The sequence below is a fragment of the Prosopis cineraria genome, unplaced genomic scaffold (genome assembly GCF_029017545.1).
Source record: "Prosopis cineraria cultivar Desert tree isolate PC_DT_omini unplaced genomic scaffold, ASM2901754v1 PC3, whole genome shotgun sequence".
Classification (NCBI taxonomy): Eukaryota; Viridiplantae; Streptophyta; class Magnoliopsida; order Fabales; family Fabaceae; genus Prosopis; species Prosopis cineraria.
In genome coordinates, this window is record NW_026555334.1 from 40,154,454 (window position 1) to 40,172,461 (window position 18,008).

At 32.0% G+C, this 18,008-nt stretch overlaps 2 protein-coding genes across 3 annotated transcripts; one reads left to right on the plus strand and one right to left on the minus strand.

Moving 5' to 3' along the window:
- Positions 1-414: 414 nt before the first annotated feature.
- LOC129306517 (uncharacterized) lies at positions 415-3,839 on the plus strand. Of its 2 annotated transcripts, XM_054947155.1 has the most exons (9): positions 415-550; positions 629-813; positions 893-995; positions 1,087-1,191; positions 1,275-1,360; positions 1,846-2,087; positions 2,229-2,418; positions 2,778-2,961; positions 3,216-3,839. In XM_054947155.1, the coding sequence occupies exons 2-9, from the start codon at positions 758-760 to the stop codon at positions 3,525-3,527; spliced, it is 1,278 nt and encodes a 425-aa protein (XP_054803130.1). In that variant the 5' UTR covers positions 415-550; positions 629-757; the 3' UTR covers positions 3,528-3,839. The 2 variants fall into 2 exon arrangements, with proteins under 2 accessions (XP_054803130.1, XP_054803129.1); XM_054947154.1 differs by lacking the exon at positions 2,778-2,961 and having other exon boundaries at positions 3,216-3,356.
- A 2,303-nt stretch (positions 3,840-6,142) lies between these two features.
- On the minus strand, positions 6,143-6,858 carry LOC129307482 (40S ribosomal protein S17-like). The gene has a single exon (XM_054948461.1). It carries the CDS (start codon positions 6,768-6,770, stop codon positions 6,345-6,347), a length of 426 nt encoding a protein of 141 aa, XP_054804436.1. The 5' UTR covers positions 6,771-6,858; the 3' UTR covers positions 6,143-6,344.
- Positions 6,859-18,008: the final 11,150 nt, after the last annotated feature.

Sequence of the window (18,008 nt, forward strand, 5' to 3'; positions counted from 1 at the left end):
TGCATGAATTTCATAAAATAATATTTGGATTACATATTTAAGTTTTAGATTTAAAATTTTACATTTAAAATTTATATATTTAAAATTTTTATTTTTATAATTTAAAAAATTTTAAATAAAAAAAGTTCAACATTCAAAATGAAAATTAAAAATTAAAAATTTCATTCTCACTTTTTAGTTGATAAAACATATAAATACTATAAGGCATTAATAGTAAAAATATAAAAAGAATAAAATATTTAAAATAATTAAAATTTTAAATAAATAAAGTGTAAAAAAAATTTAAAATTATAAAAAAATTATATCATAATTTAAAATAAATTTTAATTTGAATCAAAATTCAAAATCATATATTTTTGTCCTTCTTTATTAATTAAAACACAACATAATAGGTTGATTAGACGCGGGTCTGATAATGCACTGAATAATTTGTTTTGGGAAGCAAACAAGTTGAAGCATAAGGGGAAGAACAGTAGCACGATCTCTCTCATTCCGATTTTAGAATTTTTTTTCCTCCCCGGCTTCCTATTCTGTTTTCTTCCATATTGAGGTTTTTCTTTTCTTTCCACCAATCCACAGTTCTCAAATTTTTGTTTTTTCCATTTTAATATTTCTTGAGAAATTTCAGAAACTTCGGGGGCTCCAGGCAAATGCCACGAAAACGAAGGACGTGTTGCCGAAACTTTCAGAAACTGGAAATCCTCCAGCGAGATCTTAGGAGATTCAGGGGAGCAAGGCGTTCGAGGCAAAGCAATCCATGGGCAACGCTCAGTCACCTCCTCCCTCTGATCCTCGATATGCTTCCGCATCCAGGTTTCTCTCTCTTTCTTTTCACACACTCAGATTTCTCAGAAATCAACTTGCTCGCAATATTTTGGGACAATTATTTCAGAGCTTTCACTCAAAAGGAACTTGAAGATTTAAGGACTCTGTTCAAGTCTCTGGCAGTTCAATCGCAGAGCAACGGCGACTATGTCTCTCTCTCCGTCTTTCAGGTTCAGTTTTGTGCCCCGCAATAAATACTTATCTTGATCATCAATCAAGCGTTGCCCTTTCGACCCCAGAAAATTCTATTTTCTGTCACAGTCATATTTTGGACTCGATGACCTTCTTGGGGAGAGGATGTTTTATTTGGTTACTCAGCAGCGTGGGGACAAAAAACTAGCCTTCGAAGATCTTGTTATTGCTAAAGTAAGTTTTTGTGGCAATAATCATCATGTTTTGTTGCTATAATTGCGTCATATCCCTGTTTTGTTTCATTTTTGGTGTTGCAGGCTGCTTATGAGAAAGGAACAAAAGATGAAATTGATGAATTCATCTTTCGCTTACTAGATGTATCTGGAAATAATATTCTAGGGAGGTATAGCGATACTCACCTGCAACCTCTTGGTCTCAACCTCTTAAATACAAGTCCGATCGTACAATGGCACACTTTGTGTACAAGACTAATTGTGTCTATATGGTTGCTTATTTATAATTTGTTGTTGCTTACTCTTTATGGAAAAGTAATTCCAGTCACTAGCACTCTTATATAGTCTGGAGTATCATCTTTAGATGCTAAATGAAACGGGAATTCTCTTTCCTTCGGTTTCGATATATGTGTTTCAGTTACATGACTTGAGAGTTGTGCTTCATTGACATCAGTACCCGGCTTGATATTCTCTGGTATAGCCGTGTAGATTTTATTGGAGGACAGTAGATTTTAAATGTTGGAGTGTAATCTTTCTATCAATATTGATTATATCCAATGCTGTTGTGGAATTGCTTGCCCACTTTCTTTTTTCTTTGGATTTCTTTATTTACCCTTTTCATTGTTTTGATGCATATGACACATTAAGCATGCAGGTCTGATTTGGAATCTGTTCTAATAGCAATTTTTCACAACCTGTTGAGCATTGAAGATTCTGAAGTTAGATCAAGTTCACATCGGGACACTGTCAACATATTTTTGAATGCTGCAACTTTCTCAAAGTATGAAGAAGGATGCACTGAGGAGTTTATGTCTTTTGAAGATTTCAGAAGTTGGTGTACTCATATCCCATCTGTGAGAAAGCTTCTTGGCAGCTTGTTGATGCCACCTGATTCAGGTAATTTGTTCTTATTCAATGATGCTATTGTTATCACTTTACCTTATTCTAGATGAAAAGCTATTGGATTAGTCTTGAGGAAATCTAGAAGAATGCTACAGATATATTTTATTATTCTTATTTTTGGCTTTTCTTCCTTAGGAAGACCGGGTTCTCAAGTTCCTCATCTATTGCATTCGGATGGCATCGATTCAGACATTCTTCTTTTGAGAAAGGAGTATGCGTGGCATATTGGAGGAGCACTTTCTCAGCAAGAAGTGGAAGCATGGAAGCTTTTGTATCATAGTGCTTTGAATGGTCTTAGTTTTAACACATTCCTGGGCAACATTTCGTAAGCATATTATCTTGCCTTTAGACTTTATTGATGAGTGATGTCAGATTCTTGTGTTGCTATGTAGTAAAAGAAAAGGGCATGTTGCATTGTCAAGATGATGGGTTTGTAATGAAATAAATTGCATGAATTAGACCAAGAGGAGATTGGAATTATTGGCCCTTATTAACCACAGTACAGTCTGGAACCGTAAGGAAGCACCATGCATGACACATCAGTTACTAAGTATTATGAGCAATAAAGCCACGATGATCTGCTTGATAGATACTTTCTATTTGCTTGAAGCTATATGATAATTAAATTTACGTATTGCACCTACTCTAGAAAGGATTGGAGCTTAACTCTGAAATTGAACGCAGAAATCACGAAGGCCCTACTATGTTGATTATCAAGGATAAAGAAGGTTGTGTTTATGGAGGATATGCTTCCCAACCATGGGAGCGGCATGCTGAATTTTATGGAGACATGAAATGTTGCCTGTTCCAGCTAACTCCAAAGGCCTCTATATATAGACCTACTGGAGCAAACAATAATCTTCAATGGGTAACTATCCTCTTTTGGGGGATGGGCCTGGGATTTGCACTCGGCACTGGAGAAGTTGAACTATCTTGTTGCCTCATCTGTCACTGAGCTGGAGTCATAATTTTGCTGACCGAATAGTGTTTCCTTTTTGAATTGGGGTTGAATGTGTGAAGTTCAAGAGGATTTAATCATTATATGAAATTTGTGATATAACTCTAGTTTGCAAATAGGGAGCATGGCAGTGATCTCGTATTCACTCTGTTTTTATTTTGCAGTGTGCTGTGAACTTCACTTCAGAGGACATCCCAAATGGAATTGGATTTGGCGGACGGGTTAATCACTTTGGTTTATTTTTGTCGGCGAATTTTGATCAGGGGCATACGTTTTCATGTTCCACATTTGGGAGTCCTTGCCTCTCCAAGAGTAGCCGTATATCACCTGAAGTAATAGAGTGCTGGGGAGTGACAAGTGCAGCCCAAGCAGGAATCCAGGGCAGGAATGAAGCCGTCAAGGGTACTGTACTCGACAGACACAAGGAAGATAGGCATATGCTCAATATGGTAGGCCTTGCGAATTCCAGCGAATGAAATAGACCCTACATTCTCGAATCTATCTCCTTTATCTCGTCGTGTGGCCTTTGGATGAATGGCTCTGTCAAAACTCCTACTAAGTAGCAATGAACTCCCGGGATTGCTTTCTTGAAAATCTTAGGCACATCCATGTTGCCCTTTTGTTTTCTGGGTTATGCTCCACCTCCAGAACTCAATATCAGTAGCAGTTATTGACCAGTGAGCGCTTCGTAGAGGGTAATCGTTTTTTTTTAATATGTAAAATAGTACTCTAGATTACGCTGAACTATACACTTAATCTTTTATATTTTACCTTAATCTTTGTTTCAATTTAATCACTTGATTTTAATATTTTATCGCTTTATTTTCTTTTTTTTCCCCAAAACAACTCGGAAAAGATTTTTGGTTCTATTTTATCTTCCGGACCCACTCTTTATGACAAATCATTCGGTACTTGAGAACCATGTTTAATTCTGACAACTTTAAATTCAAGTTGGGAACCCCAAACGGACGGATGATTCTGTCAAGAGTATACAATATCACTATTTTCTTGATTATTTATATAATTTTTTTCTTTTCAAATCACAATATAAATTATTTTTTAAAAATTTTATTTAATTTAAAATATTAAATATTAAATAAATGTTGTATATATTTTTTCAATCACATTCTTATTTTATTAAACAATTAATAATAATATTTTAGATAAGTGAAATGTTATAATTATTACATTCAATGACATAATTAAAAAAGTATAAAAACTTTTAAAAAATAAAAATTTTATCCAATTTTTTTAGAATATAAATTAATTCATAATGATTTATATTATAATTTAAAGTGAATATCATTTTGTTGCATTCCCTTTTCATGTGGGTTATAATTTAATTTCTTTTAAATGTAATACATTTTTAATTAAATCTCATCCTTAATAAAATAACTATCTATTTTTTAATTAACTTTATCCCTTTATATTTACTCTTATTAAACACCATACAATAAATATAAAGTCATTATTAATAAAAAAAATTTTAAAAAAAGATGATAATTATACATCAAAAAACTAAAAATGACTTATATTTTTGAATATCCAACTTCTTAAAAAATACCTCACATCTTTAAACGAAGAGAGTATGTGTTAACTTGTATGAGTCTTTCTCTTAATACAATCCAATTAAAATGTTTAAAAAAAGTGTTAGGTGGCTGAAGAATATTAAAGAATATCAAACATTTGCCTGCTTTTATTGAAAAATAACCAATTAAAGCAGACAAAAATTAAATTAAAGGATAAAAATATAATTCAAATCATATTAAATAAAAAGAGACATGATCATATGCAATTGAAGGATGAAAATGAGACATGAAACAGTTAAGCTCAAATTAAAACCAACTAAATTAACTGGGTACAGTATAATTTGAGTTAAAATTAAAAAATAACACACACACACACACACACACACACAAAACAGGTGTATCTATGGTTTACAACTCTGATGCTATTTTAAACACTCCAGGCGGCTTTTGGAATGAATCTCTACAAAACTTAGGCAACCTAGACTAGTCTCGATGTGGCCTAACCTAAACTATTTATAAACAAATCAAGCCTGTTTAGAACTTTACACATTTAAACAAGGCAGGCTTGAATTTTTAAAGCCGAGCCTAGATTGCAGACTTAACCTATTTAGGTATATTTATAAATTTTAAATACTTATATTATATTTAAATTTATATAATTTATATATTTATATACTATATTGCATTTAAATTTTATCTTGTAAGTTTTTTATCTTAAAGATAATTAGTTTCATTTAATTCTCCTACCCTTAAATTTAATTTTTGTGATTTCGGCAACAAACATGGGATAACTCTTTAAAATATGTTTTATTTAAATTTATTATAGGTTTTATTTATTTTAATTAAACATAGTTTTTAAATAGACTTTAACCCTATTTGAAACTTAAAATATATGTACTTTGAAACTTGCATAAAAATATAGAATTTGGTAAGCTCGAAAGCTTACTTAAAAACTTTGGAACCTGAATTCAAAAACATTTTTAAAAGGCACATATGATGTAGGATTTTAAAAAACTTCAGGCCAAGCCGCAAACTCAAGCTTGAGCCTATGAAAGACCAGGCTCGACGTTTGTAATATAAACTCAGATTTAGTTAACCAAAGTCTAGCTTTCACCTATTACCAACCCCCAAGAGTAGGCAGCTAAGTTAAACTTATTTTCGTAATTAAAGAGAAGTAATTAAATTGATAAGAAATGACGCACAAGACCATCAATGCCATCCAAAAGAGCAATTTTATATCTTCCTAAATTGGAGAATTGAAGACAACAAAATAAGTGATACAGTTCAATCAAATACGATAATCATGTCATACAATTGAAAGATGAGATATGGATTATAAGAAAAAATCAGCCTCAAGCATATGGCATCAAAAATCTCAACATATCAAATGCAGTAAATTTCACAGAGGAATATACGCAATCATAATTTCTGAATTAAAACCTACTATCAAAAACATAGAATTAAGAACCAGTTCGAAACCAACATAAATAGATAACTCATTAGCGGACAGGAATATAAATTTAGGGGCATGTCACTAATTCGTTTGAGTACGCGACACGAAGCATACAAAATCAATTGCATTGACTAAATTTTGACGAGTTTTAATTTAAGTAAATTGGAGAAAAAAAGTAGAACCATAATATGTGATCTCTAACACAGAAGTTCAAGTTTAATCACCGGATGACAAGTAAAACTTCAGTTACATGATTATGAGCGACTAACGACAAGCTCAAATCCCAAAACCACGAAGATGAAGGCCAAAACCTAATACCTCCTAGCTCCGCCAAAACCACGACCGAATCCCGTCGTCTGCTGCACAGGGACGGGATCAACTTGGACGAGCCCCGGAATATCATTCATACCAAAAGCAGCGAGCATGTCTAGAGTCTCCTTATCGACCTCGATCTGATCGGTCTTAATGGCGGAGACGTCGGGGACGAAATCCATGCGACGCTCACGCTCCTCCTCCTGAAGCTTGAGAGAGATTCCACGAACGGGTCCCTTCTGGATCCTCTTCATGAGATGAGTCGAGAATCCGGCAATTTTGTTGCGGAGTCTCTTGGAGGGAATGAGAGCAACCTCCTCAAGAATCTTCTTGTTGGTGTGGAAATCCAAGGTCATCCGAGAGTAGTACTTCTCAATGACCTGGCGCGAAGACTTCTTGACAGTCTTGGTGCGGACGCGTCCCATGGTGACTCCGTCTGAGACCTTGAGCGGCGCTCGGACGATAACGGTGAACAACCACTAGCGCAAGACCAGCCACGGCGCAGAGTGCAAAATATACCAACAACCTAGGTTTTTTCTATGCAGTAAAAACCTACAAGAGCCCGGCCTGTCATGAGATCCACATCAGCCGACGCCTAAATTTCAAGGCCTTTTTGGCCCAAATACATGCTAGCCTGATATTGCTAAAATGGGCCCTTTATGTCAAACTTTCTTCAATTTTTTTTTGAAGAAAATGACAAGAAAAATCTTATAAAAACATCAATGTCATATTAGAACTTTTATGAAAGGAGGATGCTTGGTTAAGTAGAGGAAAGGGAAAGCTCAAAGGCAAAGGAGAGTAGAAAGAGTTTGAAGAATGTGAGAGTTCTATTGCTTTGAGAACTCAAGGATGATTTACAAATGAGAAGGGGTGAGGTATTTATAGGCCTCTCCTTTGATCTAGAATGTTCCCACCTCCTCAATGGACGGTGGAGATTAAATCTATCCTACGGTTACAATTGATTCTCTAGAATGTTCTCAAGTTCCAATACTCTTTATATCATGTTTCAGTATTAAAATTTTTAATTTAATATTAATGTTTTTCTACAGTCCTTACTTGTTATTCTCTCATTTTTTTAATACAACTTTCTTCCATTTTGAATCCTCGGCTTAGCTGGCAAGTAATTATAACAGAGGTCTGATTATTGGGCTTAGCTATGAGCCTCTGCTTCACAATTTCATGCTGTGTTTAAGTACAGGTTCAGCATTTTCATCTTGGCTGGGCTTATATTACCTGCAAGCCATTTGAAATTTCTCTCTTTTTGATCCCGATCTGGTTGACAGCAACTTCTCCATTGGGTTTACGCAATAATGCTGTCCCTTTTTTACTGTAGATGTTCGTTAATTTCTTTAAATTTATTCAAAAAAATATCTGACTTTCTAATTTTATTTTATTAAATTTAATGAACACAATAAAGCGTGTATATAAATTATAACTTGGCGCCATTAAAGAGAAATGGTATTTTAAAAATATCTGATACAAATTGGTCCTATATTTGAGATCAAATATAACTTTAAAACTACACCCAATAATTAGGATTGGAAGCAGCATTTAGCGGCTGAGGACGTGTTTGATTTCTTAATATTATACTAAATCTTAACTGTAATATAAGATATTGATAATGATTCTCCAAAATAGTTTGGAAAAACCTTAACCTCACAACTCTAATATTGTATATTTTTAATTATACTCTTATTAAATATCACATATATATATATATATATATATAAACGTATCTTAATGATAATATTTGAAATTTTAATATATTATTTTTTAAAAATATAAATGAAGCAGTGAGGTTGTTGAAAAAATAAGGAAAAAATAAAATTTTAATTCTTATAATTTTAGTTGAACTTGGTCTTCGTCCCAATAGTTTAAATTGAATCCTTGAAATTTCAAGATGAGCAAAGATTGGGCAAAAAAAAAAAAAACAGAGCACGAGCAGAGGTGGAGTGAGGAGGAAACCAACAAGGGCCATAGCCAATTTTTTTTTTAATAAAATATAGAGGTTAAATATTTTCAGCTCTGATAAGTTAGTACATTATAAAAGTTATGAAACGTTGGATGAAATTCTCATTTCAATTCTAGATATAACCTTTTACATATATATAGAGCAACTATTTTAATAGTTTGAAGATATGGTTGCCATAGAATTTATTTATTTTCAATAAGATAATGGTATACATGCTCTTAAAAAATTAGTGTCATTTTATTTTACTTTTATTTTACATTTAATAAAAGAAATTATGAGAATTATTATTAACAAAAGTTATTAAACATTGCAACAAAAATTTCAAAATATATTAAATATTATGTACTTGGTATCTATCATAAAACTACTTATCTAAAAGTGAAGAGGTTTGGTGAAGATGTTCTTCTAAAATAAATTATTTTTTAAATAATCAAACTATTAAAATTTATTATATGAATGAGTTTTACTCTAATATAATTTGATCTCATTGACATAAATATTTTATGATAATTGAAAATTATTAATGTGTTGATATATTTATTTACTACAATTATTAATTGAAAGAATTAAATAATAAATTCAATAAATAAGTAATAAAGTTTATTACATTAAATAGAACTTAAGATTCTAATTATGTATTTAAATCATTTAATGCTTATAGGGATGATAAAATTTTCGCCAATTTAATGATAATTTATATTGAGAAAAAAATTGCTAAAAACATTTATCATAGGTATATTAAATAATGATTTTTATACATAAAAAATCGATGAACAAAATTTAAAAAATATATATATATATTAAAATATTTATATTATATCTGTTATATATATATATATATATATTATATTAATTTTTTTAATTATTATATATACTTTATCATTTTCACCTCTCAACAAAAATTTCTCACTCCGCTCCCAAGCACGAGCATGGATTGAAGAACCTGTGGCGAATACAAAATGACCAGCCGCTTTTGTAGCTTGAAGATTTCTGCAAACGTGAAGGTTTTGCGACGGGATCATTGGAGATGCAGCGAGAGGAGTGTGATTGTGAATTAGTAAATGCAGTACTCCAAGTAATAATGTCATTATGAAAAAAAGGATGCATACATACCAAACTGAGATGTTGCTCCAAGCAGCAATAAACACCACTTCCCCTGAAGTAAGTCTCAACCTTCAGTGTTAGTTGTAGTATGTAAAAGAAATTGAAGAGTAATTTCTCACTTCATACAGTGATGAACATATTGTGCGGCATGCTTCGATCAAAATTCTTAACATCATTTTAAATAAATTGAATAGGAATGGGTTTTGAAACTGGTTCCATAAAGTAGTGTTATTATATTAAACAGAACTTTTGGCTTCTCTGCATGTCTAGCAGAACTATATAGAACCATCTTTTATTTTTATTTTTTTAGTTTGAGCGTTTGTTTGGCTTCTTTGTGGTTCACGTTTGTCATGAATGTCAGTAGCATCATATGGGTTCATGATTAGATTATATTAAGGTATTGAATTATTGTTTCTTGTCATCATTGGATAAGATTCAATCACTGAGTAATATGTATAAAAACGCCATCAAAATTCACAGCTCACATCTTTTCAATATAAACACAATTGTGTTCATCTCAAGTATTATTAGGAATTTTAAAATACCTTGACTTTCTTGTTTATGGCACTAAGTCTATCCCTAATTATTTTAAAACAGTATGTGTCTCTCTTTTTAACTCTGTTTTTGAGACAAAAAACACAGACAAATCAAGTAATCATATAATAGCAGTAAAAAGAAGCTACAGATTCATCACATGTGCAGGGAAATATCTCTTGACCATAAAAACTTGGATACATTGACTTGTGAAAGTTGCTTTATTTTATAATGAGTATCTTTCTTTCATGTTAACTAAATCAGCATCTAATCATCATCCATGAAATAATCTATTAATTGGAAGAACAGTATAAAATTTGCTGCTTAGGGAAAATTTATATGTTAGTAATCGCTAGTATAATGTCCATGGAATATAGTTTAAGAGCTATAAGTCTTAAGTGTGCGGAGCGAATATGAAAGCAGAAAAAATTGATTAATTTAAACAAAAGAGAAAAATAATATCAAGAAAGAATAGAAGAGAAGAATAATAAGAATGGAATAGTGAAGTGAACTATCTAAAGTCATTCCACCGAGAACCTTCAAACCAAAGGTGAAGGTTATCATGTGTCTTCTCCTTCACCAATCTTTGCTAGATCACTCTTCGCTACCATCGTGCATCTTCTCCTTCATCTTTTTATATCCTTTGCTGATGATAACCTTCAAACCTAAGGTGAAGGTCTCCTTCGCGAACCCCAGTCTACTTCAGAATTTGTGTATTTTCATTCTTGGATTTGCAAGGGCCATGCTATGCATTTTGTATTTTCCATAGGTTTACCATATCTACCAGTGTGGATTTGAAGGGATTAGATAAGCAATTCATTTGCCTATTCATACTTGTAATGAAATTGATAAAAAAATGTCGCAGGTTTATATGGGGTGCAGCGGACTCAAAGAAGAAAGTGCATTTAGTGGCATGGGAAGATGTGTGCCAAAGGAAGGAGGATGGTGGTCTAGGTACGAGGAGAGCTTAGTATAAGAAAAGGGCTTTCATGATGAAACTCGGTCGGGAATTGATAAACTGAAGAGACACTTTATGGGTTAAATTCATGAGGGAAAAATATAGTTGTGGTGATGATGTGGTGCTTAAAGTTGAATCTTATAAAAATGGCTCTAATGCATGGCATGGTATCAAAGACGTCTAGGAAAATACCCTAAAGGGTGTAGCTTGGCAGTTGGGGCCTGGTTTTACAATTCATTTTTGGAAGGATTGTTGGCTTCCCCACCATGATCCATTGTTGAAGTATGTTACACATCCTATTCCTGATGAGATATGTGAAGAAATGGTTGATAAATATTTTTCAACATCTGATGGATGGAATGGTGCAAAGTTTGAAGAGTATCTTCCATTAAATGTTCTTAATAAGATTTATAGGATTTCTATAAAAGATGAGGATGATAAACCAAGATGGAAGTGGTCAAATAATGGGTTATTCACTACTAAGTCAGCCTATCTGAATCTTTGCCCGAATAGTGATATAGCACAAAAGGACTTGTGAAGATGTGTTTGGAAGGCTCCAATACTATGACATAATCAAATGTTTCTTTGGCTGTGTGTGAAAGGAAGGCTAATGACAAACTCGTTATGTGTGTCTAAAGGGACTCCAACAGATGAGGTTTGTGATCGTTGTACTCATTATACTAAAAATATTATTCACATGCTAAGAGACTGTCAGTGACTGTGGAATGTTGGGAGAGGCTTGTTTAAATGGAGATGAAGGCAATTTTCAGGGCATATGACGACCACGTGGATTAGATCAATTAGAATTTATCTAGAAGAATTGAAGTTAAAGGTGTGCGTTGGGATATATAGTTTGCTCTAATGTGTAGGCTGCCCTGATGTGTAGACAACTCTAGATTACCTAAAACGTTAGAGTCTTTCAACAAAAGGAGAATAGGGTCCTGTCTATTATTTCACAAGTTCAAGCTATGGCAAAATGGTCTCATCTAAATTTGAGCTTGAAGCATATTTGCAGTGGCTTTGAAGGATAGCGTGCTCCAGATATTGGGGTGGTCAAGTTTAATGTTGATGGAGCATATGGGGGTAATAGGGAAATCGCAGGGTGTGGTAGAATTGCTCTTGACCATATGAGAATAAACCTTAGGGGCTTCATGTATCATATTGGTCATAGAAGCAATCTACAAGCTAAACTATGGGGTATTCTCTAAGCACTTAAAAGAGCTTGGGCTTCTACCTAGAGGAAGGTTATGGTGGAGACAGATTGTCTAGAGGATATTAAAGCTATGAGAGTTGATTGCTTGGATCAACATCCTGATTGGGATCTGCTCTTTGAGATTCAGAGTATGCGTTCTAGGTATTGGAGTGCTGTATGAAGTTGGTGCAATTGTGAAGCAAATAACGTAGTCGATAAACTTGCAAAGGAGGCTCTCAATCGAGGAAATGGTGTAATAATCTTTACTAATCCCCTTGGGATTATTTTTGATGTTCTTTTTGCTGATTTAAGGGTATAGAACCCTTTGTTTTGTTTATTTCATCAAAAAAAGAGAAGCAATTCATTCATTAGCCCCTTAAAAAAAGCATTTTTTTATTTTGCTAATAACTATATATTAGCCTTAAAACACTTATCTTTCCCATAAGTTTCAACAGGTACTATCCAATTGGATGGCTATCCTTCTTATGACAAGATACATTAAGTCATGATAGGTAAACAAGTCAAGGATTAGGAAGCAAAATTAATGATCTTTTTTTAGTGAAAATAACAAAATCAACCATTATTTAAAAAAATTAGGAATTTTAAGAAGTTAACAAAGTTATATGTCAAAAACTCAAAATTAATTTGCATATTTCAATCTCGTGTAAGGTGCCATTAGAAATTCAGGGACCAAATTTTTTTAACAAGTCAAGGATTAGGAAGCAAAAGTAATGATCTTTAAAAGTAAAAATAACAAAATCAATCATTATTAAAAAAAATTAGGAATTTTAAAAATTTAAAAAAAAGTCATGTGTCAAAAACTCAAAATTAAGTTACATATTTCAATCTCGCGTAAGGTGCCATTAGAAATTTGGGGACTGAATTTTTTTAAGGAGGGAACACATGCAGTACAAAAAAAAATATATGTGTATGGTATTTGTAGATTAAGAATAATAGATACAATTAAAAGGGGAAAACTATGACCTTAATAAATTTATCCTTATAGTTGAATCTAAGAAAAAAATATTTAACTGTTTAATCAAGCAAATATTAGATAAATATTCTTAAGATATTTTGAAATTTAAATTTTAAAATCAAATCAAGTAAATTTTTTCACACCTTAAAAAATCAAAACAAAAATAAAATCATTAAAATAATTAATTAATTAAATGAGATTAGGATAGAATTTAGTAATTTTAAAATAAATAAGGCAAGTATATGAAGATTTGATAATATTTTAATAAAAACAAATTCTAAAAAAAATTAGAGAGAAGCTTCGGGCCATGTATATAATTTTAGTCAGAGTTTACATAAGCATATATCTGCAAATTTATTGTCAGATCACACCCTCACCCTCTCCCACTATCTGTCGATGCCTCTTCATCTTTTGCTAAACTCAATATCATCTACCAGGACCAAGTTTCATAGTGGGATCTCTATCTTTCACTAGATAATTCTATTTCACCTTATTTCTTCATCATTATTTTCTAAAATTTTTCCTCTTCAATAATCTCTCTAAAGCAGGACGTAATACAAAGTTTATAGGATACTAATCTGATAACTAGTAAATCTGTTTAATGTTAAGTAATACTTGACACATAAAACTATTCATATGGTTAATTTGAGAGTAAGAAATTTATTTAGGAAGGTATAAGAGCTTAAATGAAACTTAAATTATATTAAAATTAATAATTTCTTGAAGATAGCTTTATTGATGTTTTATACCTACATAAGGTGGTATGGATGAGACATTTGTAATATCCTAAAACTTAACTTTTGATAAATTAAGTTAAATAATGATAATTAAGTAAATAAATATGTTGTATGGTCAGAGAGGGCTAATGAAAGAATTGGGTTATGGTTGTAGTTCTAAGATTGGATCCGGAGTGAAATCAAGTCAACCATAAAAAGGTGGTTCTATGTCACATACTACAGCTGCGGCATAGGCATTGTATGCCACAGCGTAAGGGTCACAATTATAAAGGAATTGTTCTCACATGATGTGGCACGTGGACTAATTACTTGAAAAGGAGAGCCCTCTATGCCACACACAGCAACATATGGCCAAAAATTCTAATAAGTTAGAACACATATCAGCTTAAAAAAATATATGAAAAAAGGAGAAAATGAAAGGTGCACGAGGAGCTCTACTAGGACTTGTAAACTTGAAAGATTAAAGGCATTTTGGAACTATCTAACATCTTAGGTAAATATACTAAGCATCAACTCTCCTCCCTCTTCCAATTTTTTTTTCAAATTTTGGGTTAGGGTTTGAGTTGGAGAAGTAATTTTCAAATGTATAGAGCTATGGGTTCAAACTTATTGACTTAAATAAAATTAATGGAAGTTATTTAAGTTGTTTAAATTTTAGACAAATGAGTTGATGCATTTTTGGTGGTTGATAAACATTAATGTTGGTAAGTCCACATTAAATGTGGTGGTTGGCAAAGTTTTAATGCCATTAATGATAGGTTAAGAGTTTAATGAAGTTAATGAGAGTTAAAAAAAGTTAATAAACTCTATGAGTGGGATTATATGTAGGAGATTGAGATTTTGGGAGTTTTAAAGTGTTGAGCAAATGAGTGTAAATTCATTAATAGAGATATTAATGATTTTAAGTGTTTACAATTAATCACCTATCGACACCATTCAAGATTGAGAAGAGCTTTGAAAATGATTGTATTGAGGGGCAAATCTTTAACCTCTTAAAGAATTAGAGTAATTGAAAAAAATTTAGTTATGCATTTGTTTGTTAATTAGTTATAGATAATGATAACTCATTTTATAAAACAAGAGTATGCTTTAAACATGTATAAAAATGCAATTGTGGCATAAATTAACAATTTAAGCCTTGGTAAAATGATTTTGTTTGTGAAAAATTTAATGAATGTTTGGTTTGAGCATGACCATGAGAAGATGCATGAGAAAAATGAATTATCATGATGGTGGTGGTGTAATGGGAATTAAAATGAGAAAAATGTTGTTATTGTGAAAAGTGCATAACGGTATGTATAGAATTTAATGTGAGAAAGTTTGATGCTTGAAAAATGCATGCTATGAATCCACCGTTTAAGAAATTGTATGCCAAGAATTTGATGAGTACATGCATATGTTATAAGTAAGCATTGTGTTGCAATGCATGATCATATAATGTAAAAGTTCACTTACGGAAAGGAGTGGAGATATTAAATGTAACATCCAAAAAATTTAACTCTGATTAACTAAGCTAAATAAGGATACTTTAGTAAATTAGTGTGATGTATGATTAAAGAGGGCTAATAAATGTATTGGATTGTGATTTCAGCCTTATGTTTAGGTCTGGAGTGAAGTTAGGGTCACCTGAACCTCAAAAAAGGAGAAAAACAAGAAAGAGTAACTTTATGCCAGATACCACAGTGTATGTATCATATGTTGTGATGCAATAGGCCAAAATCATGTGGGGAAGCTCTCTATGCCACATGTTGGGGCACATAGTTCACATTTTAGTGAAATTAAAGTGTGATTTTTTATGAGAAATAAAAGATAGAGTGGGGAGAATGTTGAGAGCTTGAGTCGGCAATGTTAAGGCTTGAAGTCTTGGAGCATTTCAAGTAATTTAGAGCTAGAAAACACTAAAGGTAAGTTTCTTAAGCTCCTTTCTTCCTTTCCTTTCTTCATTTGAGAGTTTTTGAGTTAGGCTTTGTGCTGGAAAAGAGATTTTTAGTCCATAAAGGTTATAAGTTCAAACTCATTGATTTAAATAGAATTAATAGGAGTTGTTTAAGTTATTTGAATCTAGGATTTATGGTTGTACATGTTTTTTGTGGTTGAGGAGCATTTATGTCCGAAGTTAAGGTACTAAATGTGATGTTTAGAGGTTGTTAAGGATTATGAACAGCGTGTAGAATATTTAACGAAGTCAATATGAGTTAAGGGAAGTTAATAAACCTGATAGATAAGCCTAAATGCTAGAGACAAGGAATTTACGATATTTGAAGTATTAGAATAAAGAGTTTAAATTGTGTAAATGGTGATATTGATGATTGTGGAGTTAATTAATTTTCTCGTGTACTATTTTAGCTTGAGAGCAAATTTGGAAGCATTTATTTGAGGGGTAAACATTTAGTCACTTAAAGATTTGAGGTCATTAAGGGAAATATTTATATGTAGTTATTTTTTAATTGATTTAAATTTTTAAAATGATATATTTGGCATGAATCATAGAATTTCATGATTTTAACATGTGAATCTTGAGAAAGTGCCAATGTGATTTTTGTTACCTACTTGGGATATGATAGTTATGTAAAGTTTATGATTTTGATTTGTTAATAGGAGGTTATATGCATTTAGATGTGATGATATGTTGTGAATGAATGAGTTGAATTTGTTAAAGAATGAGCATGAAGTGATAAGTATATGTATATGTGATGATAGAATGTGGAAAACATGTGATGCTCACATGAGGTAGCCTATTATTATATGAAAACAATAAGTTTGCTACTATACATGTGAATATGTCAAAATATGTAAGCATAAATTATTATATAATCATATTGGCGAAAGTTCATCTAAAGAGAATAGTAGATAAAATCCACAAAGTAATAACTGCTTATCACTGAAATTGAAGAATGGCTTTTATGCCATTGTTTATTAAGGGATTGTCCTCTTGTTTGTCGAGGAACTCGAACCTAGCTATCTTTACCTATTTGTCAAAAAGATTAGCTTAGGATTTATGACACCCTGAGGATTTAAAAATGGGAAAAACTATAGTTTAAGAGTAAGTGTAGTAACCTTTAGTCAGGTTACTTTTCACAATTGGTGAGTTTAAGTAATCCATTCATAAGGACAAGGCACTGCTTGATTTATAGCCCACGATTTCAATCGAAAGTTATGAGGAGGATATGAGGTTGTAGTTGATCATGCATGTTATCCAACATGTCACCTGGTTGCTAAGTTTGTGGCAAATCGTGATTACTGTGTTTAACCATTTTCCACAGTTGTTTATATTGTGACAATGTGTGATGTGATGTGACTTTGAGAAATGTGATAATTTGTATATATGTGTCATTCGATATATGTGATTATGTAGATAGATTCTTGAACTTTTATATATTATTAAATGTCAATTAATATGCAATTACATAGAATAGGTATACCTTGGTTAATGAGTGGTTGTACTTACCCCTCTCTCTTAAACTATTACAGGCTCTAGCTCAAGAAAAGATAAGGGAAAGGCTCTAGAGGCTTAGAAATTGAGTATTCCTACTGTATAGCCTTTCAAATTTATTGTTCAATATGTAATTTTATTGATATTTTCTAATTAGGAAAGCATTTTGTTTACACTTGCATTAAAGGGTATTGCATAATTGATTGTTATATCTTGGGTCCTAAAGTTATTGTATAAGCATGTTCTAAATTTTAATATGATCAAAATACTAATACAAGTATAGGGACTCAAACCTAACTAATTTTCACTTATTCAACGAGGAAGCTAGCTGAGGGTATGACATCTCATAGTGTGAGATTTAGGAAAAATTGTTATTCACAAGTGAGTATAGTAGCCTTAGCCAAGCAACTCCTCACAATTGAAATGCTTGGGTAGTCTAAATACATGAACGAATCCCGTTGAGTGAAATAGTCAACGATTTCATGTCAAAAGTATCAGGAAGATATAAGGATGGCATTAATAAAGCATATCAAATCATGGCCATGTGGTTGTTATTATTACAGCCTTACATGTCATATTAAGGGCATATAGTTGTTAGCATTATGACCCTTGCATGTTATGATATTTAAATTGTATGATTGTTAGTATTGTGACTGAATGAGTTGTGTTTATTATGCGTATTCTAAATTAATAATGCCAACTAGGAGAGCATTCTTTTGTACTTACTTGCACTATTCATTTTAAGTTTAATGTTGTA

What these genes read in the sequence shown, in the direction of transcription:
- LOC129307482 (XM_054948461.1), bottom strand. Translation starts at nt 6,770, where the DNA reads ATGGGACGCGTCCGCACCAAGACTGTCAAGAAGTCTTCGCGCCAGGTC.
- LOC129306517 (XM_054947155.1), top strand. Translation starts at nt 758, where the DNA reads ATGGGCAACGCTCAGTCACCTCCTCCCTCTGATCCTCGATATGCTTCC. An exon ending in CGATATGCTTCCGCATCCAG is followed by an intron (nt 814 to 892) that starts GTTTCTCTCTCT and finishes CAATTATTTCAG; the next exon opens with AGCTTTCACTCAAAAGGAAC. An exon ending in CAAACAATAATCTTCAATGG is followed by an intron (nt 2,962 to 3,215) that starts GTAACTATCCTC and finishes TTTATTTTGCAG; the next exon opens with TGTGCTGTGAACTTCACTTC.